This window comes from Phyllostomus hastatus, unplaced genomic scaffold, assembly GCF_019186645.2.
Source record: "Phyllostomus hastatus isolate PE091 unplaced genomic scaffold, TTU_PhHast_1.1 phas_contig_58, whole genome shotgun sequence".
NCBI lineage: Eukaryota > Metazoa > Chordata > Mammalia > Chiroptera > Phyllostomidae > Phyllostomus > Phyllostomus hastatus.
In genome coordinates this window covers 20,857,871-20,876,898 of record NW_025333916.1, presented here as the reverse complement: position 1 = coordinate 20,876,898, position 19,028 = coordinate 20,857,871, and the positions used below count along the sequence as shown (strand labels likewise).

At 34.2% G+C, this 19,028-nt stretch overlaps 1 protein-coding gene across 2 annotated transcripts in view; it reads right to left on the bottom strand.

Annotated features, from left to right (window-relative positions):
• The window catches only part of CERT1 (ceramide transporter 1), a 112,677-nt gene that overhangs the window by 47,600 nt on the left and 46,049 nt on the right, over positions 1-19,028 (bottom strand). For both annotated transcript variants that reach the window (XM_045847739.1, XM_045847738.1), the window contains exons 4-6: positions 11,873-11,980; positions 10,873-11,011; positions 5,901-5,984 (exon numbers count right to left, since the gene is read on the bottom strand). In XM_045847739.1, coding sequence (XP_045703695.1) covers positions 5,901-5,984; positions 10,873-11,011; positions 11,873-11,980 — 331 coding nt within the window. The remainder of the gene's footprint in view (positions 1-5,900; positions 5,985-10,872; positions 11,012-11,872; positions 11,981-19,028) is intronic.

Sequence of the window (19,028 nt, the reverse complement as noted above, 5' to 3'; positions counted from 1 at the left end):
CAAAGTTTCATGCTGGAGATTTCTCAATGGATGATGATCCACAGTTGGGCAGACCAGATGAAGTTGATAGCAATCAAATTGAGACATTGAGAACAACTGACGTTACACTGCAGAGGAGACGACCAATATACTTGAAATATCCAAAGCAATAAAGTTATTGGTGGAAATGAAAAAGTGTGTCTTTTATGTCACACACACACAAAAAGGGACTTTTTGGCCAACCCAATAAATTAAGATGACATAAAAGAAAATTTACATTAGACATAAATAAGAACCTTGTTCACAGAAAATTAAGGAAACAGTTTTACCACCATCTATAACTGTTGAGGTCTTTAACCATGGAAGGTGTTTTCTTATACAAGATTTTCCTCTTGTGCAATCTTCAAGTTAATTGCCTTTCTTCTGGAAGTTTTATTCCTGCTCAAGTCTTTCTCTCTCCCCACTCCCAAAATCCTGTTCTTGTAATACTTACTGCTTACTAACTAGTTCTAAATTTTTTAAATTTTAGCATACTCACTACTACAATATGTGGTATATGTGATTTAGACCTAGTCCTTCATGATGGCCTTAATGGTGAGACTCATTACAATTCTTTGAAGATGCCATTAGTTGGTAAGCCAAAGCTTGTTGGATGCTAGCCCTACAACCCTATCAGTACGTGAGAGATGATGACTCATGTAACCTAATCCCAGACTACAATCAACAGTACCAGATTTAAAGACTGAATGTTCTACTTACTTTACCAAATTACATACAATGCTTCTTATTTACTTCTAGAGGTTAATCATAGAGAGATACTTTACACCTACAGTGACTAACAAGAGTTAATTTCCAATGACACTAAGAAAGGAATTTTTTTTTGAACAGTGACTTCTACAAGTGTACTGAAAATATGACTCAAAATTTCAAAAACTATGCAGATAGCTTGTGTAGGATATCTTCTAAATGACAGCAATAATTCTGCCTTTTATTGACTGGTCTCGGGCTTCTCTTCAAAAGAGAGATGTTGGGGTTATCCTCAAATGTCTGGAGATCTGACTATCTGTTCACATTTAGGAGTCTGAAACTGGAAACTCTGTAGGTACTAGCAGGAATTTTTATCAAGTGGAATTCATCAAAGGGTGCCCTGGTAGTGAGACAGCTTTGTCACGATAAGACCCTTGACAATCTCTATTTATAGGTCTTTCTCTACATCCATTAATGTCCCCAGAGTTACTTTCTAATTTTGCATCAGAAAATATGTCTGGTTGATAGGTATTCTGGAAACAGGGTTACAGAAGAAAGCTGGAGATTGCAGCTTTTAGTATGTAAACTTGATGTAGTCCTGGGCTACCAGATTCTTGGAGATAAACAGAGTTAGTGACATTGTTAGATTTCAATAATCAGTATGTAAATTTCCACTAATCACTTTATCAAAAGGCCGATATACCTGTCTTTTGCTGTGCTAGGTATTCCTGAATCTGTAACTCTCCAGTTCAGTCTCTAAAGGAAATAAGCTTCTATTCTCTTTTGGGGAATGTAGGTGTGGTAGACAAGTGGGTATATCATGGAAGATAGGATCTGTGAGTTTTACAACTTCCTTCAATAATATTTTCAATATCCAAATTTTTTTCTATTAAAGCAGATTATTCATTGTGAAATTAAAATGTAACTGACAGAAATTTCCCAAAGGAAGCCCTTAATTCCATAAAGATATATAAACCTAGGTGACTCAATAATATTCAACATTTCTGTCCCAAGTTATAAGGACAACTTTGTAATAAGCTAGTATTTTGTAAAATTGGGAGGGAGCTAGGTTATAAAAAAAAAAAGTAGAGAGCCATGATGAAATTAAGAAATAAGAAAAGCAAAGGAAAAGGTTGGGGAAAGAAGCATTATGTTTTAGTATCAATATTCAGGTAGAATATCCCCATGTGCTCTCTGAAATAAAAAATTACTTCCATGCATACAACAGTTTGAAAAAATTATTTGAAAACATGACAGTCACAGATTTTACTTCCTAGTCTTTCATAACTTCAGCAAAAAAGCACAGACTAACTTAATTATTATTTAATGAAAGAATGTGTATTTTATCTACATGTCTTTTTCCAAAAGAAACTTTCACTTTCCATCAGTTCCACAGCTTTGTAAAAATTAATCACATGTTAGGATACAAAACAAGTTTCAATGCATTTAAGATTAAAATTATATCAAGCATCTTCTCTGATCATAATGCCATGAAACTAGAAATCAATCACAATAAGAACACTGAAAAACACACAAAGGCATGGAAGCTAAATAACATGTTATTAAACAATGAATGGGTCAACAATGTGATCAAGGAAGGAATCAAAAGATACCATGAAACAAATGAAAATAAGGACACAAAACCCCAAAATCTTTGGGACACTGGAAAAGCAACCCTAAGAGGAAAATCCATAGCTTTACAGGCTTATCTCAAAAACACAAGGAAGAGCTTAAATAATCTAATTTCACACTTAAAAGAACTTGAAAAGGAACAACAAAGCCCAAATTAAGTATAAGGAACAAAATAATAAAGATCAGAGCAGAAATACACAAAATAGTCTAAAAAAAAATGACACAAAAGATCAATGGACCCAAGAGCTGGTTCTTGAAAAGACAAACAGGACTGACAAATCTTCAACCAGGCTCATCAAGAAAAAAAGGGAAAGAACCCAAATAAAATAAAAAAATGAAAGAAGAGAAATAACAACTGACACCAAAGAAATACAAAGTATTCTAAGGAAATATTATGAACAATTATATACCAACAAACAGGACAGCCTAGACAAAATAGGTAATTTCCTAGAAACACATCAGCTTTCAAACTTAAATTAGGAAGATTCAGAGAATCTGAATAGACAGATTACATCTAGTAAATCTGAAGCAGTAATCAAAAACCTCCCAGCAAACAACAGTCCTGGACCAGATGGCTTCACAGGTGAATTTGACCAAACATTCCAGAGAGAACTAACACCTATCCTCCTCAAACTATTTCATAAAGTTAAAGAGGAGGAAAGACTTCCAAACTCATTTCATGAGGCCATCATTACCCTAATTCCAAAACCAAATAAGGACACTACAAAGGAAGAAAATTATAGGTCAATATCCCTGATGAACATAGACACTAAAATCCTCAACAAAACATCAAATAGAGCAATGCATCAAAAAATCATACACTGTTTTCAAGTGGGACTTATTACAGGAATGCAAGGTTGGTACAACATTTGTGAATCAATAAATGTGATTCAACACATAAAATGAAAGAAAAACCACATAATCACATCAATAGATGCAGGAAAAGCATTTGATAATATCTAACACCCATTTATGATCAAAACTGTCAGCAAGGTGGGAATAGAGGGAACATACCTAAACATAATAAAGGCCATATATGACAAACCCACTGCCAACATCATACTCAACACTAACAAACTATAAGCATTCCCCTTAGATTGGGAATAAGACAGGGATGTCTGCTTTTACCTCTCTTATTCAACATAGTACTGGAAAGTCCTAGGCACAGCAATCAGACAAGCAAAGAAATAAAAGGTATCTAAGTTGGAAAGGAAGAAGTAAATCTATTTGCAGATGACATGATACTGTACATACAGAACCCCAAAGAAGACACCAAGAAACTACCAGAACTGACAAATGAATTCAGCAAAGTAGCAGGACACAAAATTAACATCCAGAAATAAGCTGTATTCTTATACGCCAGTAACGAAGTAACAGAAAGGGATATTAAGACGACAATCCTATTCACAATTGCATCAAAAATAATAAAACACCTAAGAATAACCTAACCAAGGATGTGAAAGACCTATATTTGGAGAGTTTTAAGATACTGAAGAAAGGTAATACTTTGGTTAAGTAATACCTAACCAAGGATGTAAAAGACCTACATACAGAAAATTGTAAGATTCCAAAGAAAGAAACAGAAGATACAAATAAATGGAAGTACATATCATGTTCATGGATAGGAAGAATTAACATCATTAAAATGTCCATACTACCAAGGCAATCTATAGATTCAATGCAATTCCTATCAAGCTTCCAATGATGTATTTCACAGAACTAGACCAAAATATTTCAAAAATTTATATGGAACCACAAAAGGCCCCACATGGCAAGGGTGATGATCCTGAGAAAGAACAAAGTTGGAGGAACCACGATACCTAATATCAAATTATACAAGGCCATAGTAATCAAAACAGCCTGGCAATGGCATAAACACAGACACACAGATCAATGGAACAGAATAGAGAATCCAGAAATAAACCCAACCTTATAGTCAATATTTGATAGAGGAAGCAAGCACATACAATGGATTAAAGGTAGTTTATTCAATGAACAGTGTTGAGAAACTGGACAGATACATGCAAAAAAATGAAACTAGATCACTGTACAACACACACAAGAATTCAAAATGGATTAAAGACTTAAATGTTAGATCTGAAACCATAAAAATCCTAGAAAAAAACATAGGCAGCAGAACCTCAGACAATGTTCATAGAAATTTTTTGTCAGATATATCTCCCCAGGCAAGGGAATCAAAAGAAAAAAATATATGGACTACATCAAAGTAAAAAGTTATTGCACAACAAAGGAAATCATCAACAAAATAAAAAGACAACCCATTGCAAAGGAGAACATATTCACCAATATACCTGATAAGGGGTTAATATCCAAAATTTAAGAACTTAGAAAACTCAACACCAAAAAAACAAACAACCCAATTAAAAAATGGCCAAAGGACTTGAACAGACACTTCTCCTAAGAGGACATATTGACAGCCAATAGACACAGGAAAGATGTTCAACGTCATCAGAGAGTCATCAGAGAAAGGCAAATCAAAACCACAAGGTATCAAGTCACACATGTTAGAATGGCTATCATCAATAAATCAACAAACAAGTGCTGGTGAGGATGTGGACAAAGGGGAACTCTTTGGCACTGTTGGTGGAAATGCAGGCTGGCACAGCCACTGTGGAAAGCAATACGGAGATAACTCAAACATTAAAAAATCGATCTGCTTTCTGACTCAGTGATCCCACTTCTGGGAATATATCCAAACAAATCCAAAACACTAATCTGACAAAATGTAAGCACCCTATGTTCACTGCAGCAGTTATTTACAATCACCAAGATTGGAAGCAGCCCAAGTTCATCAGTAGATGAGTGGATAAAACAACTATGGGACATTTACACAATGGAATACTACTCATCCATAAAAAAAGAAGAAAATTTCACCCTTTGCAACAGTGTGGATGGACCTGGAGAACATTATGTTAAGTGAAATAAGCCAGTCAGAGAAAGACAAATACCAATGATTTCACTCATATGTAAAATCTAATGAACAAACTAACAAGAAAAATGGTGACAGACTCATAGATGGAGAGCAGGATGACAGATGGGTGGAGGGTCAGGGGGAAGTAAGGGGATGGAGGGACTAAGCAAACAGGAAAAGGACTTGTGAACATGCAGAACAGTGTGGTGACTACTGCAGGGAGGAAAGTACAAGGTCACTAAATGGTAATGAAAAAAAAATACAATAAAGATTAAATTAAAAAGTTACTCATTTAGGTAATTATTCCTTTTTGTTTTAAAGATTTTATTTATTTATTTATTTTTAGAGAAAGGGAGGGAGAGAAACATCAACATGTGGTTGCCTCTCATGCACCCCACCTCTCACACCCCTCCCCAACTGGGGACTTGGCATGTAACCCAGGCATGTGCCCTGACTGGAAATCGAACCAGTGACCCTTTGTTGCACAGGCTGGCACTCAATCCACTGAGCCACACCAGGAAGGGAGGTAATTATTCTTGTTATATAGTTAATGATTATATAACTTTAAAAAGCTATAGTTTATCCAGCCATGGTGGGAAAACATACTTACACTTTTCCTTATTGCCATTGGTATTATGCAAGAAGTCTCCATCAGAACGTGTCGTAGGAAAGTCATCTTCATCATCTTCTACCACTGAATAAAATATATTTAAGGATATTAGGATGAAAGAAATAGAAATTAACCAGTTTATTCTTACATTCAGCTGAGTCAATATATTCTGGATTCTTGGAATATAAGATTTTATTCATCTCTGTATTTTCAGTGCTTACGAAGGTATGACCAGTAAATATGCTGTAGAAAGTTTTCAATACATTATTATAAAAACTGTACCTATTTTGCCCTTTAGTCTTCCTACCTCTTCCCATCTCCCTTGGGGCAATTTCATAATTCCATCAGAGGCCTACAAGGGGTGAGCAGGATTGAAAGAGTGTAACTTCCATGTAGAGGATACTTTAGCTTGCCTTTGGGAGTTCCTAAATTTACCATTTCTGAATATGCACGGAAAATATAATGACTTACAGATGTGACATCAATTTTCATGATTCATCCCAGTGTATCTATCTGTACTTGAAGATCCCTTTTAACTTCCTCAATTCTAGAAAAAACAAAATCCCCTGTGTTCTCCTCTGCATACCTCTTTGTTCTACATCCTCTTTTTCTACTGCCTAACATACTTTAATTTTCTGTACTACATGTTCTACTTTAAATGCAAATTTCTAGACCTTATCCTCTGCTTTCTATCAAGTGTTTTTATGGTTTATTTTATTATTTTTGAGGAAGTCTCTTTCTACAGAAACATTCTTCATCTTAAACTGTCAAAGTTCTTGATTGTATCTCTTTACCTCAGAGGTAATGTGGCTTTACAAGGAACATCTCATCCATTTTAGCTTCTCTCCAATAGGTGCAAAGCCCATTCCTATTCCTTATTCCTTCCCTTGACTAAAATGGTAGAAATCACTATGAAAAGTACCTTTATTCTGTGTTGCCATTTCCAATTACTGGGCTATTTCATTTTTTCATCACTTGAAAATTTTGCTACTCATCCGTAACAGTTTTTTCAAACCATAAGCTGCTATTATCTACTAACACCTGTTATTCACTTCTATCTAGCTAGCTGGTACCAATATCTGACTTTATACTTTCCTTTTCCATGCCCATCATTTCCACAGACTTCAATATCCATATTGAAGCCTCTGCAGATACCTAAATCCCAAGATTAAATGGATTCCCACATTCTGTGGATCTTCATTGTCTCAACAATCATTTTCAAATATGGTCAATTCTAGAAATTCATTAACACAGCACACTGTTCTGTTTTTAAATCAGTATTCACCATCAGGTAAGATTCTGACCTTGACTCAGTACTACTCTGATTAACTGCTCTTAAATAGTGAAAGATTTGTCTTTTGCTCAACTCATTAGTACCTACTTTGGGTTACTGAAGATTCACTTTCATATCCCTAATCATTCAACAGCTTAGTACCAACAGAGATTTTGAACCTTCTTTTTCTAGCCCCAAAATATATAAAACAGATGAACATAAGAGCCTCTCTGCTTAAAAGAATGGCCTTCCCTATTTCCTTCCCAACCAAGCATTCCTTGTCTATTCTTAAGGCACCTTTGAGGAATATCTGACATGGTTTGAAGCCATTGTCTCCCATCCCAATGAGACTGGTTTCCTTTGCCAACACTCATATCAACTGTGCTGAATTCTATCTCTGGATCTTGCAAATCCCTGCTTTCCTTATCCCTGAAATAACCCAAATTAACTATGTTAATACGAGCTATTCTTTTTCTTTTTTTTTTTTTTTGCTATTAAGCACACTTAACATGTAAATTCTCAGTTTAACTGTCACAATTTTGTATGCTGGATATAACATCTCTTTTACAACTAAGAAAAGAGATACAGAGAAATGTTTTATCAATAAATACAAGAGCCTTTCCTTTAACATGGTACATGTGTCTTGTTTTAAAATCAAGCAGTATGTTTAGGTTAAAGATAATGTCATCTATCTCTGTAGTCCCAGCGTAGCTAAGATCTAAAGGGTTAATTAAATCTTACTGAAGTATGTGTGGGAGTGGTAGAGGAACACATTAGGATTGCCTTACTAGCAATTCTGATGAAACATTTTACATGAGAACACTGATGATCACTTACAATAAAAAAGTTTGCAATTGTCATTTCAATGACACTTACTGAAAAAGAGTACCATAATTCTTACAATTCACAGTCTTAGTTTTGATAATTTGATAAAAGTGTACCTATAGAGATCCTTAGACTTAGTTTAGCAACTCTGATCTACAAAGTAGAAAACTAAGGTTTATGTCCTTAGTTCACCTTTATCCAGCATATATTCTTAAAAACATCAGTATTTCTTAAAATAGCATTTACAGAAAAAATAATTGCTATAGGTAGACTTGTGACCCCCCCAAATTCATATGCCAAAGTCCTAACTCCTCTGTATCTCAGAAGGTGACTATACTTGGAGACGGGGATTTTACAGATGTAATCAAGTTAAAATGAGGTCACCAGGGTGGGCCCTAATCCAATATGACTGGTGTCCTTATTAGAGGAAGAAATTTGGACATAGACACAGAAGAATAATGACATAAAGACACAGGGAAAAGAACATCTACAAGGCAAGGAGGGAGGCTTGGAATAGCTCCTTCCTTCGTGGCTCTCAAAGGAAACCAACCCTGCCAACAACTTGATCTCAGACTTCTAGCCTCCAGAACTGTGAGAAAATAAATTTCTGGTGTTTAAGCCACCCAGCTTGTGGTACTTTATGACAACAGTCTTGGCAACTAGTCTACCACTGTTATTATTATTTAATAAAAATGAATAATGTTTAAAATAATTTTTCGAATCTTCTACATGAACTGGTTACAACTGACTTCCACCTTCTACTCCTCCCATTATTGCGTGTGTCATTCAAATGCTGTATACTTTTGGTGTGGATCATTTAAAAATAGTCAAAGAATCCAATTCTGAATATATCCTGATTCTGTTTAAAGGGGTATTTTCACACAAATGAAGGTGGGTATGTAGTGTTTAATTTGATAAAAAAGTTTTATACAGTCAGTTCTCTGTATCCATGGACTGAAAGTATTTTTTAAAAAAGTTATGTTGCTGCTGACAAGTACTTTGTGGCTAGGCCTACAATGGCTATATCTCTACTAAACACGAACATACGTTTTTCTTGTCATTATACCCTAAACAATACATTATAACAACTACTTACATAGCATTTAACACTGGACTGACTATTAAAAGCAATGTAGAGATGATTTAAAGTATATAGGAGGATGTGTGTAGATTGTATGCAAACACTACTCCTAATTTTACATTAGGGACTTGAGCATCTGCAGACTATGGTAGCGGCTGGGGGTCCTGGAACCAATCCCCCATGAATACTGAGGGACTATTTTATATATATATATATATACTTTTAAATGAAGGAGAAATAGTTTACCTACATTTATTTTTAGAGCAATAAACATCAAATGTTAACGAACCAAAAACTTAAAGCATATCAAACATAAAGAACTTCAAAGCTATTTAATTTTGTCTGAATTTTAAGAATATGGGCTTCTGCTACTGGCCAAGATGGAATAAAGTATTTACCCTCTAGTAGCAAGAAACTAAAACTTGCACAAAACATATGAAACAATGGTTTTCAAGACATTGTCTATTAGGCAAAAATGGACAGTGATCCCTGAGTGGCAAGAACAAATGATGTGACCTCCATGATTGTCCAACTTACTGCCTTGGGAGAGAGTCCAAGCTGTAGAGTAAGGAGGAGGAACCCAGGAGGAGCCCAGCAGACTCTCTGAGGTGAGGAAATGGAGTTGAGTGTCCAGAGAGACAAAGGCAACCAGAGTTCACAAGGCAGAGTACTAGAGAGGAGAGAGTTATATATAGAAGAACCCAGGAGACTGACAGAAGGTCTCCTTGAGTATTCAGTGGAGTACTGATAGCACATACAAATGAGGAAACTACAGAGGTCAGGGAAAGAAGCACTTGAAGGGATTCCAAGAAACAGTATCCAAAGCCAACACAGGGGAAGGAAAAATGTACTTGTGGTACATTGCTCAAGGTAGAATGATAAATTAAATATGCGTACTATAAACTAGCCACTAAAATAACAACTATAATGAGATAAAAAATGGAATTATGAAAATATGCTCAATCCCAAAACACACAGAAAAAGGAAACAAAGAACAGAGAAGACAAAAAAGATTTGAATTCATATCGAACACACTTAATAAGACCAAGAAATGAAACCATGTCAAGCAACTTAATTATACTGGGAAGTAACTTGGTGCTGCTCAGTAATAATTCTGTGAGAAGTGCACTTTTGCCTTAATAGCAAGTAAGAGAAAATTGAAGAACAAATGTTGACACTATCAGTAATATCTTCAGCAGTAACCAAGAAAAAGTTCAAAACACACATTGTAAGTTAACTGAAGATATCTCTCTTTAAAAGAACTCTGTATAAATTGTTTTAAAATGTATACATAGCTCAATTATTAATTTCCTCTTCCATAAAAAAAAGGCCACAGTAAGGGAGAGTAATGAGGAGGAAGAGAAAGAAAGGTGAAAAAATACAGAAAGGGAGGAAAGAACAAAGAGAGAGAAAGAGATCAATTGATTCCAGGCTGGAGGGTTTAACACGAACATATATATGCTTGTCTTTAAGACTCACCATGGGGTAAATTTATCAGACATAATCATGTAAAATACCCCATATTACTAAGATGACAAATACTCTTTTTTATAAAATAAAGAGCTAAAAACCATCTAAAAATCTTCACTGGAATTTGGCATGAGTAATCAAATTAATTAAGATGTGTTGTTCAAGTACACGAATCATAGAGATATTGAAATCTGTTACATCTGGGGTTTGTGGCAAAAGTGACTATAATTACCTTTATCAGTTAAAGACATTACCCTTTAAGATCAAGAGGCTTTAAATCCATTCATTCTCCAAGTAAAAATAGTGGTAATAGCCTAATTAACCTTTATCCCTTTGAAGTTCATCCTTGGAGACAGCATCAGCACAGGCATCAAAGTACTTCTGCAGAGTATCAACTTGTCTACATAGGATATCTCTAAAGGTTTCCATTTCAGCCAATTTCTCACGTAAGCTGTGGCCTTTCTGCAAAATACAAAAACAGGGGACATGATCCAAGTTTATAAAACAGTAATTTATTCAGTCCTACAGTATTTTACCATATTGGCCAACATCTATGGCCTTTTACCATAAGGCCAACATCTTATTAATGAAGGCAACGGGGTAAGGAGAGTGGTCAAGCTCAATGTAATACTCGCAGGTATTAACTCGAAGCCGACTAACAGTGGCTAGACAGTGATAAGCATGAAGGAAGTAAGAGCAAAGAAGCCTGACAATTTTCTCACATAAAATTGAGTATTTTCAAATTACTGTCATTGTGAGGAAAAATAGTGAAAGACTTTGAAATGAGCAAAAATATTACTAGATGCCCTTTCAAGGAATGGTGTGTGTCATCTGTAGCACCTTTAGCACTTCTGGAACCCTTAGGTTGTTGTCTGATCAGATAGAAGTCTTTGACTTCATCACATTTGATCGATTTTATAACTCTTTAAGTAACAGAAAACTAAGAGTTATGTAAATGATTCTTGTCGATAGATATGCAAATAAACTTTGTTCAGTGGAGATAGCCTAGTTACTAATTTATGGATATTGAACAATTCTGCATATATTAGCAAAATCATTTTGGCATTTTTAAGATTTTCCCTTGAACTAAACTTTTTCTTTACATCTTATCTGTTAATGAATGAAACAAAATCTTTGATCTGTCCATCTTATATTTGTATGAACCATAAATTTTACCCCTTAAAAACTACTGTGTAACAACTTCAAATAAATTATATTGTAGCAAAGTTCTTTAAAAAAACTACCAAGTAAGTTCTGTTCACAACACTCAGTACTAAATTCAACTTATGAGGTCCTCACCTAAAAACAGTCAAAACTACAAACCTTGAATGAAGAGGTGGATGTTGCAGAATAGCCACTTGCCCCAGACACCAGTGATACCATTGAGCCATGTCGACGCAAACTAGATTCAGATCCATAACCAGATTCAGTCTAAAAAAGAAAGAAAACCATATGAAAAAGAAATAAAAAATACTTAATCAAGAAAAAAACTGCAACTATGTGTGATATCAGATGTTAATTTATAATCGTTTCACTAGATATATATGTATGTGTTTGTATATAATCATTATGTTGTACACTTTAAATAAAAGGTTCTAAGTTAATTATACCTCAATAAAACTGGAAAACACTTAAAAGTTTTTCTATAAATTATTAATATTGTTATAAAAATTGGGTAGAACAAGTACAAAAAAGTAAAAACAATAGGAGATGGGCTAAGTCTTGAACTACTTTTAATTCTCTTCATATAACAAAGAAATAAACAATAAGTTTTTAAAAAAGAGGACAATGTCCAATAATATTTCTCCTTAAGTTCTTAAAAAAAGGTTTTATTTATTTTTAGAAAGGAGGGACGAAGAAAGAGAGGAAGAGAAACTTCGGTATGTGAGGTTGTCTCTCACATGCTCCCAGCTGGGGACCAGGCCAGCAACCCAGGCATGTGCACTGACCTGGAATCAAACCTGTGACCTTTTGGTTTGTGGGAAGATGCCCAACCCACTGAACCACACCAGTCAGGGCTGTAGTACAGTGGTACCTTGGTACTCATCATTAATTTGCTCCAGAACTTGTGATGAGTGACGAACTATTCCCAAGCTGCCATGAGATTGACACATCGACCTCTGTTTTATTGCAAGAAAAAGGCACTGAGTTGCAAGCAAGTGGCCAAGTTCTAAAACATTTTTTTTCTCATCAAAATGCAAAAAGTACAGTATTTGTACCGCATTATGTCTGTATTTCTTTATAGTACTATTTCTAATGCTGTCACTTATCACTGTCTCAATGAAGCCTCTTCTATTACATCAGGCAATTTGCCTCTGTATTTTCAACCATTTTTAATATGTCACAATTATTATAGCATTTATCATTCAATTATATTTACATTTTATAATTATTATTGAACTTGGTTCTTCTGGAAGAAGACTGCATCTTTTTCATTTTTGTAGCCACCTCAACAGTTTATGTCACAAAGTTACTGATTTTGCCGATGTATTAAGTAATCACACAATGGAAAATAATCAACCTCCTGGATGTTGGAGCACACTCAGACTTGGCACTATAATAATACTTTTATCTAATTTTGATGAAGTTGGTACTCTTCAGAGCATCAATATTATATTCCACCCTGAAACCTGCTCAAGTATTTTAGATCTCTGATTACTTTCTATTGCTATTTTGTAAAGTACTGTGCATGGTTTTAGTCTCAGTCCCTAAACTTAAAGAGGTAAAATAACATCTAATCATTTTTTGGTATCATACACCTACTACAAAACTCAACTATCTAATTAAAATAGTAGTTGTTTTAGGTTACTTGATTTTTCAAGATTAAGATCAGGAATCATTAAAATTCAGTACAATGTATTATAGAAAATATTCCCATTGACATTTTATATCTTGTGTGCTCTATTTCCTGAAAATCCATTATATTTCCTATATAGGTATTGGTTTATCGCTGACATTATTCCAACTGCACGATGTTCTTTTAGGTACAAGAACATTAAACTTTTATACTGACTTCATAAATGAAATTATATTATTTTTATGTAAATAATATTAACACTAGTTTAAAACATTTTTCAGTTCAGTATCACTTCATTTAACTTAAGTTTAATACTCTAGGAAGAATGAGGAAGAGGAAGTGAGAAGGAAAAAGGAGAAAGAATCCATAACAAAAATAGCAAAACAACTCATAAAAAAAATGAGTATCTTCAGGCAAATACACTAGAAATTTATCCATGTGAAAACAAGCATCCTCATAAAATTCAAACTTCAGCATATACAAGTCACCAAACAGTCAAAGTGAAACCGCCATACTATAATGATGCTTGTTTACAAAACATTCTACTATTAAAAGGTACTGCAATATCTTAACACTTAATTTACTAACAAATTACATGTAAACAAGACTATATGGAATCTAATTCCTTCTCCAAGATGTGTATTATACACCACTCCACTCAAAGCAAAGCAATGTCTTTAGCGATGAAGCAAGTATTTTGGTACCAGGAAAGCATGTACTTCATTGTATGCAAATTATACCTCAAGAAAATTTATTTATTTATTTTAAAGGCACAGCTATTATATAACAAAAGAAAGCTGGCCAGGGTACAGTAGGGGCATTGACCACAAAGAGGAACAAAAAATTGGGGTGTGGGGGACAGCAGGGAGTGTGTAGGTAACAATTGTCAATACTCAACTGTCCAATTAAAATAGATACATTTTTTAAAAGAGTTTATTTATTTTTAGAAAGGAAATGGAGGGAGGGAGAGAGAGAGAGAGAGAGAGAGAGAGAGAGAGAGAGAGAGAGAGAGAGAGAGAGAGAGACATCAATGTGCGGTTGCTGGGGGTCATGGCCTGCAACCCAGGCATGTACTCTGACTGGGAATCGAACCTGCGACACTTTGGTTTGCAGCCTGCGCTCAATCCACTGAGCTACTGCCAGCCAGGGCTTTAAAATAGATATATTTTAAGAATGTTAAATTATATCACAACAACATAGAGAAAGAAATAAAGGTAAGCTTGTTTAAATACAACAGAATCTACCAAAAGAAAATTCTAATTATAATAATCATACAGTTTACAAAAAGTAAGACTTTCTATCAAATAATGTCCTGGAACAAACATACTGAGATGGTAGGTTCTTTAACTAAAATGGCTCTAGTTTCTTACTATTTGTGACAATAACACTTTCTAAGTGTAGTGTTTCAACATTTTAATTGAACTGGTTTGGTAAATGTTTTCATTGGATTTAAATATACAAAACTGGAATTAGAAGTAAGAATCCATCTGTAGTAGGTTAAAAATATAAGGTGCTTCAGAAGTAACATCTCAGATACCTGTGTGTCATACATTTCTAAACAAAAATTAATCTGAATCCTCTGTTTAAATACAAATGACCCTATAATTTACAATTAATATTTATTGTTTATTTGAAAAAGTTCAAAACCAATGTGAAGTTTAAAATCTAATGATTCTACCTGCTTTATTTCCTGCTTTTCCTACCTACTCATTTCCTGCTTTAATATCAATGTCTTAAACAGCAAATCAAACTTCAAGATCTTGAAACAAAAATAAACACTACAAAGCTTCAGTAAGTGTGTCTTTACTGTAAAACATACTTCTTATATCCTTGTCTATTTCAGATTTCACTACTTCAAAAAAGTAATATCTCCTTACAACAAAGACATAGAACAAAACTCTACCATAGTAATATTGACATTTTCCGCAACTGGAGTAAATAAATGTTGAGGCCAAGAGTTTAGTATAACTGTGCTTCTACTTTTAATAAAGTTTCACTTAAATAAATTCTACTATAAATTATATAAATCATTCCAAGGAAAAATAAAATATACCAATTCCATTGTTACTGAATTTAAATAATGAATCATTTTGTCATTATTTCAGTCAGTAATTGTACTAAGATAACTTTAAATATAAATAAGTGTTTTAACAGATACATATACACGCACACACACAAATGAATCCTCACTGTTTAAAAAGTAGTCATTCTAGAAATGCCTATAATTGTACAAATGCTTCTTCATTGTGTAAAACATTCCTGATGGTCTTACCACAACATTTAGTGTAATTTTATGACAAAGCTACAAAATGAAGCTACCTGAAATCAGTTTCAGAATAAAAATTAAATAACTGTCTCATTCTTTAAAGGAACAGCTTCAAAATGTTTAATTAAGCTTGAATGGCTTTCTTATTTATGCAACATGGCTCTTCAGTTTTGAGTTTCTCCCAAAAATCTATCAACAAAGATTATCAATATCTTTCAATGTTTCAGTATCTTTCAATACAGAATCACTCCATTTCTGAGCATTTATTTACTATTAAAAAAATTAACCATAGCATTCCTGCAATAGGTAACATGTACAGTTTATTTCAAAGTTGATAGAGCACACAAACATATTTTTTTAAATTATATTAATTCATGGACATTTACATAATACTTGAGTGGCAAGGGGCAGCCTTGCCTCAAGATTCAGTATTTATAAAATAAACAGTGGGGCTGAAAATAATTCTAAAAGAGAAGTTGTAAAACTATTCTGAAAAGTGGCAAAATGTTGTTGATACATTTATTTTTGCTTCCCAAAATGTCCACTTTAAAAGCAACAATACTCATCCTGAATTTATAGCATCTGCTTTTTGAAGTCAGAGTGGATGAGGGAAGCAGGGATGAAAATGGGAAAACATTATTTTATGGTCACAACTGATACAACTCATAAATGTTCTTAAAATTATAAGACGCTTTTGAATCTTATTGGTATGACTTTTATGGATAATACTTCATAGGCATGCTGGCTTTTTAAAAATCCCACTCACTCTTCCATCAGAAAATAGAAGTTGAGCTTACTTACAATCTCTAATCTCCAATGTAGTATTTAGAAAATACCAAATTCTATCTAAAATTAATGAGAAATTCCAATGCAGTTAATGCAGGAATATTTTTCCCTTCTAATATATCTGCTTTAAGCTCTGCCACCATATGAATTGCTGTGTAAAAACTTTCCCAAATTGCGAGTTTGTAAGCAATATTCCTGAATGTGTTTTGCATAAATAAAAAGGGCCATTTTGACTCACTAAAACATTTAGTGAATACACCCTATATAGAACAAGGTTTACTTTTAAATACTACAGTAATGAAACCACACCTCTTTGTTACAATATTGCTCTTTATTTAAAAAAAAGTTAAAATAGCACAGTCTTTTGGCCACTAGAGGGGGTCAGTAGTATTTTCCAAATGACAGTATACTCACTACCTGGAGAGTTGATACTGCTGTTGATCAAAGAACAAGAGTAACCCTAGTTTAGACTAATTGCTTTACATTTACCTGTATCCTCTGTATCTTAACTTTTTGAGAAAAATGAAAAACATAATAAATCAATGTAGTTCACAAGTTATGAACTTAATAAAATACCAAAAATTACTAAAAACTGATTTGAAAATAAAACTCCCATATTAATCTACTATTCTGTACATTCTGTTAATCAGCCCATCCACACTTCAAAGCAGTGGTATAAAATATGGCAAAAAGATTGGCTTATATTTTTAATGACACCTAGCTTTTGAAAAACTGGTTATTTCTCCTAGTAATATTCTCCAGCAAGAAATACAGAAAAGAGAGGGGGGTGGGCAGAGAGAGAGAGAGAGAGAGAAATGAACTTCCTCAGTGTCAAAAATTATATAGTTATTAATGGCATAGTTCCCTCACTCCCAAACTATACTGTATTTTTCCACTTTAATTATGGAAAAAGAGAAAAATACAAGATTAAATGGTTAACATAAGAATACAGAATTTCCCCAAAACTGAAATTCTGAAACCTGTAATAAAATCAAATAAGCTTGCTGTGTTATGAGCGTCCATACATCTTCAATATTATTTTTAAAATATATTTTATTATTATGCTATTACAGTTGTCCCAATGTCTCCTCCTTTGCCCGCTTCTATCCGGTACCCCCATTCCCTCCAGCAATCCCACCCTCTTGTTCATGTCCAAGGGTCATGCATGTAAGTTCTTTGGCTACTCCATTTCCTATACTGTTCTTTACATTCCCCTGTCTACTTTGTACCCACCAATTTGTATTTCTTAATCCCTGCAACTTTTCCCTCATTCTCTCCCTTCTTCCTCCCAATGGACAACCCCCCAAATGATCTCCATATCTACGATTCTGTTCCTGTTCTGCTTGTTTGCTTAGTGTTTTTTAGATTCAATAGTTCATAGCTGGGAATTTATTGGCATTTTACTGTTCATAATTTGCATCTTCTTCTTTTTTCTTAAATAGGTCCTTTTAACGTTTCATATTATAATGGCTTGATGATGGTGAACTCCTTTGCCTTGTCTGGGAAGCACTTTAAGAGCTGCCCTTCTAAATGATAGTTTTGCTGGATAGAGTAATCTAGACTGCAGGTCCTTGCTTTTCATTGCTTTGAAAACTTCTTGCCAGTCCCTTCTTGTGTGCAAAGTTTCTTTTGAGAAATCAGCTGAGTGTCTTATGGGAACTCTTTTGTAAGTACTTGCTTTCTCTTGCTGCTTTTAAGATTCTCTCTTTATCTTTATACCCTTTGGCATTTTAATTATGATATGTCTTGGTGTGGTCCTCTTTGCATTCATCTTGTTTGGGATTCTCTATGCTTCCTGGACTTGTATGTTCATTTCCTTCACCAAATTAGTTTTCTTTCATTATTTTTTCAAAAAGTTACCAATTTCTTGCTCTTTCTTTTCACCTTTCAGCACCTCTACAATTCAAATACTGGTATGTCTGAAGTTGTCCCAAAGGCTCCTTAGCTTATCCTTGTTTTTTTTTTTATTATTTTATTTTTTAAAATATATTTTATTGGTTATGCTATTACAGTTGTCCCATTTCCCTCCCCTTTATTCCTCTCCACCTTGTACCCCAACCCACATACATTCCCTCCTCTGCAGCTCCTGTCCATGGGACATACATGTATGTTCTTTGGATTCTATATTTTCTATACTCTTCTTAACCACTCCCTGTCTATTTTGTAGCTACTACTTAGCTTCTTATTCCCTGTACCTTTCCCCCCATTTTCCCCCATCCCCCTTCCCACTGATAACCCTCCATGTGATCTCCATTTCTGTGATTCTGTTCCTATTCTAGTTGTTTGCTTAGTCTGTCTCTGTTTTTTTAGGTTCAGTTGTTGATAGCTGGGAGTTGTCATTTTACTGTTAATAGTTTTTTATCTTCTTTTCCTTAGATAAGTCCCTTTAACATTTCACATTATAATGGCTTGGTGATGAACTCCTTTACTTTGTCTGGGAAGCACTTTAGCTGTCCTTCCATTCTAAATTATAGCTTTGCCAGATAGAGGAATCTTGGATGAAGGTCCTTGCCTTTTATGACTTCAAATACTTCTTTCCAGCCACTTCTTGCTGGTAAGATGTAAGTTTCTTTTGAGAAATCAGCTGATAGTTAAGGGAACTCCTTTGTAGGTAACTGTCTCCTTTTCTC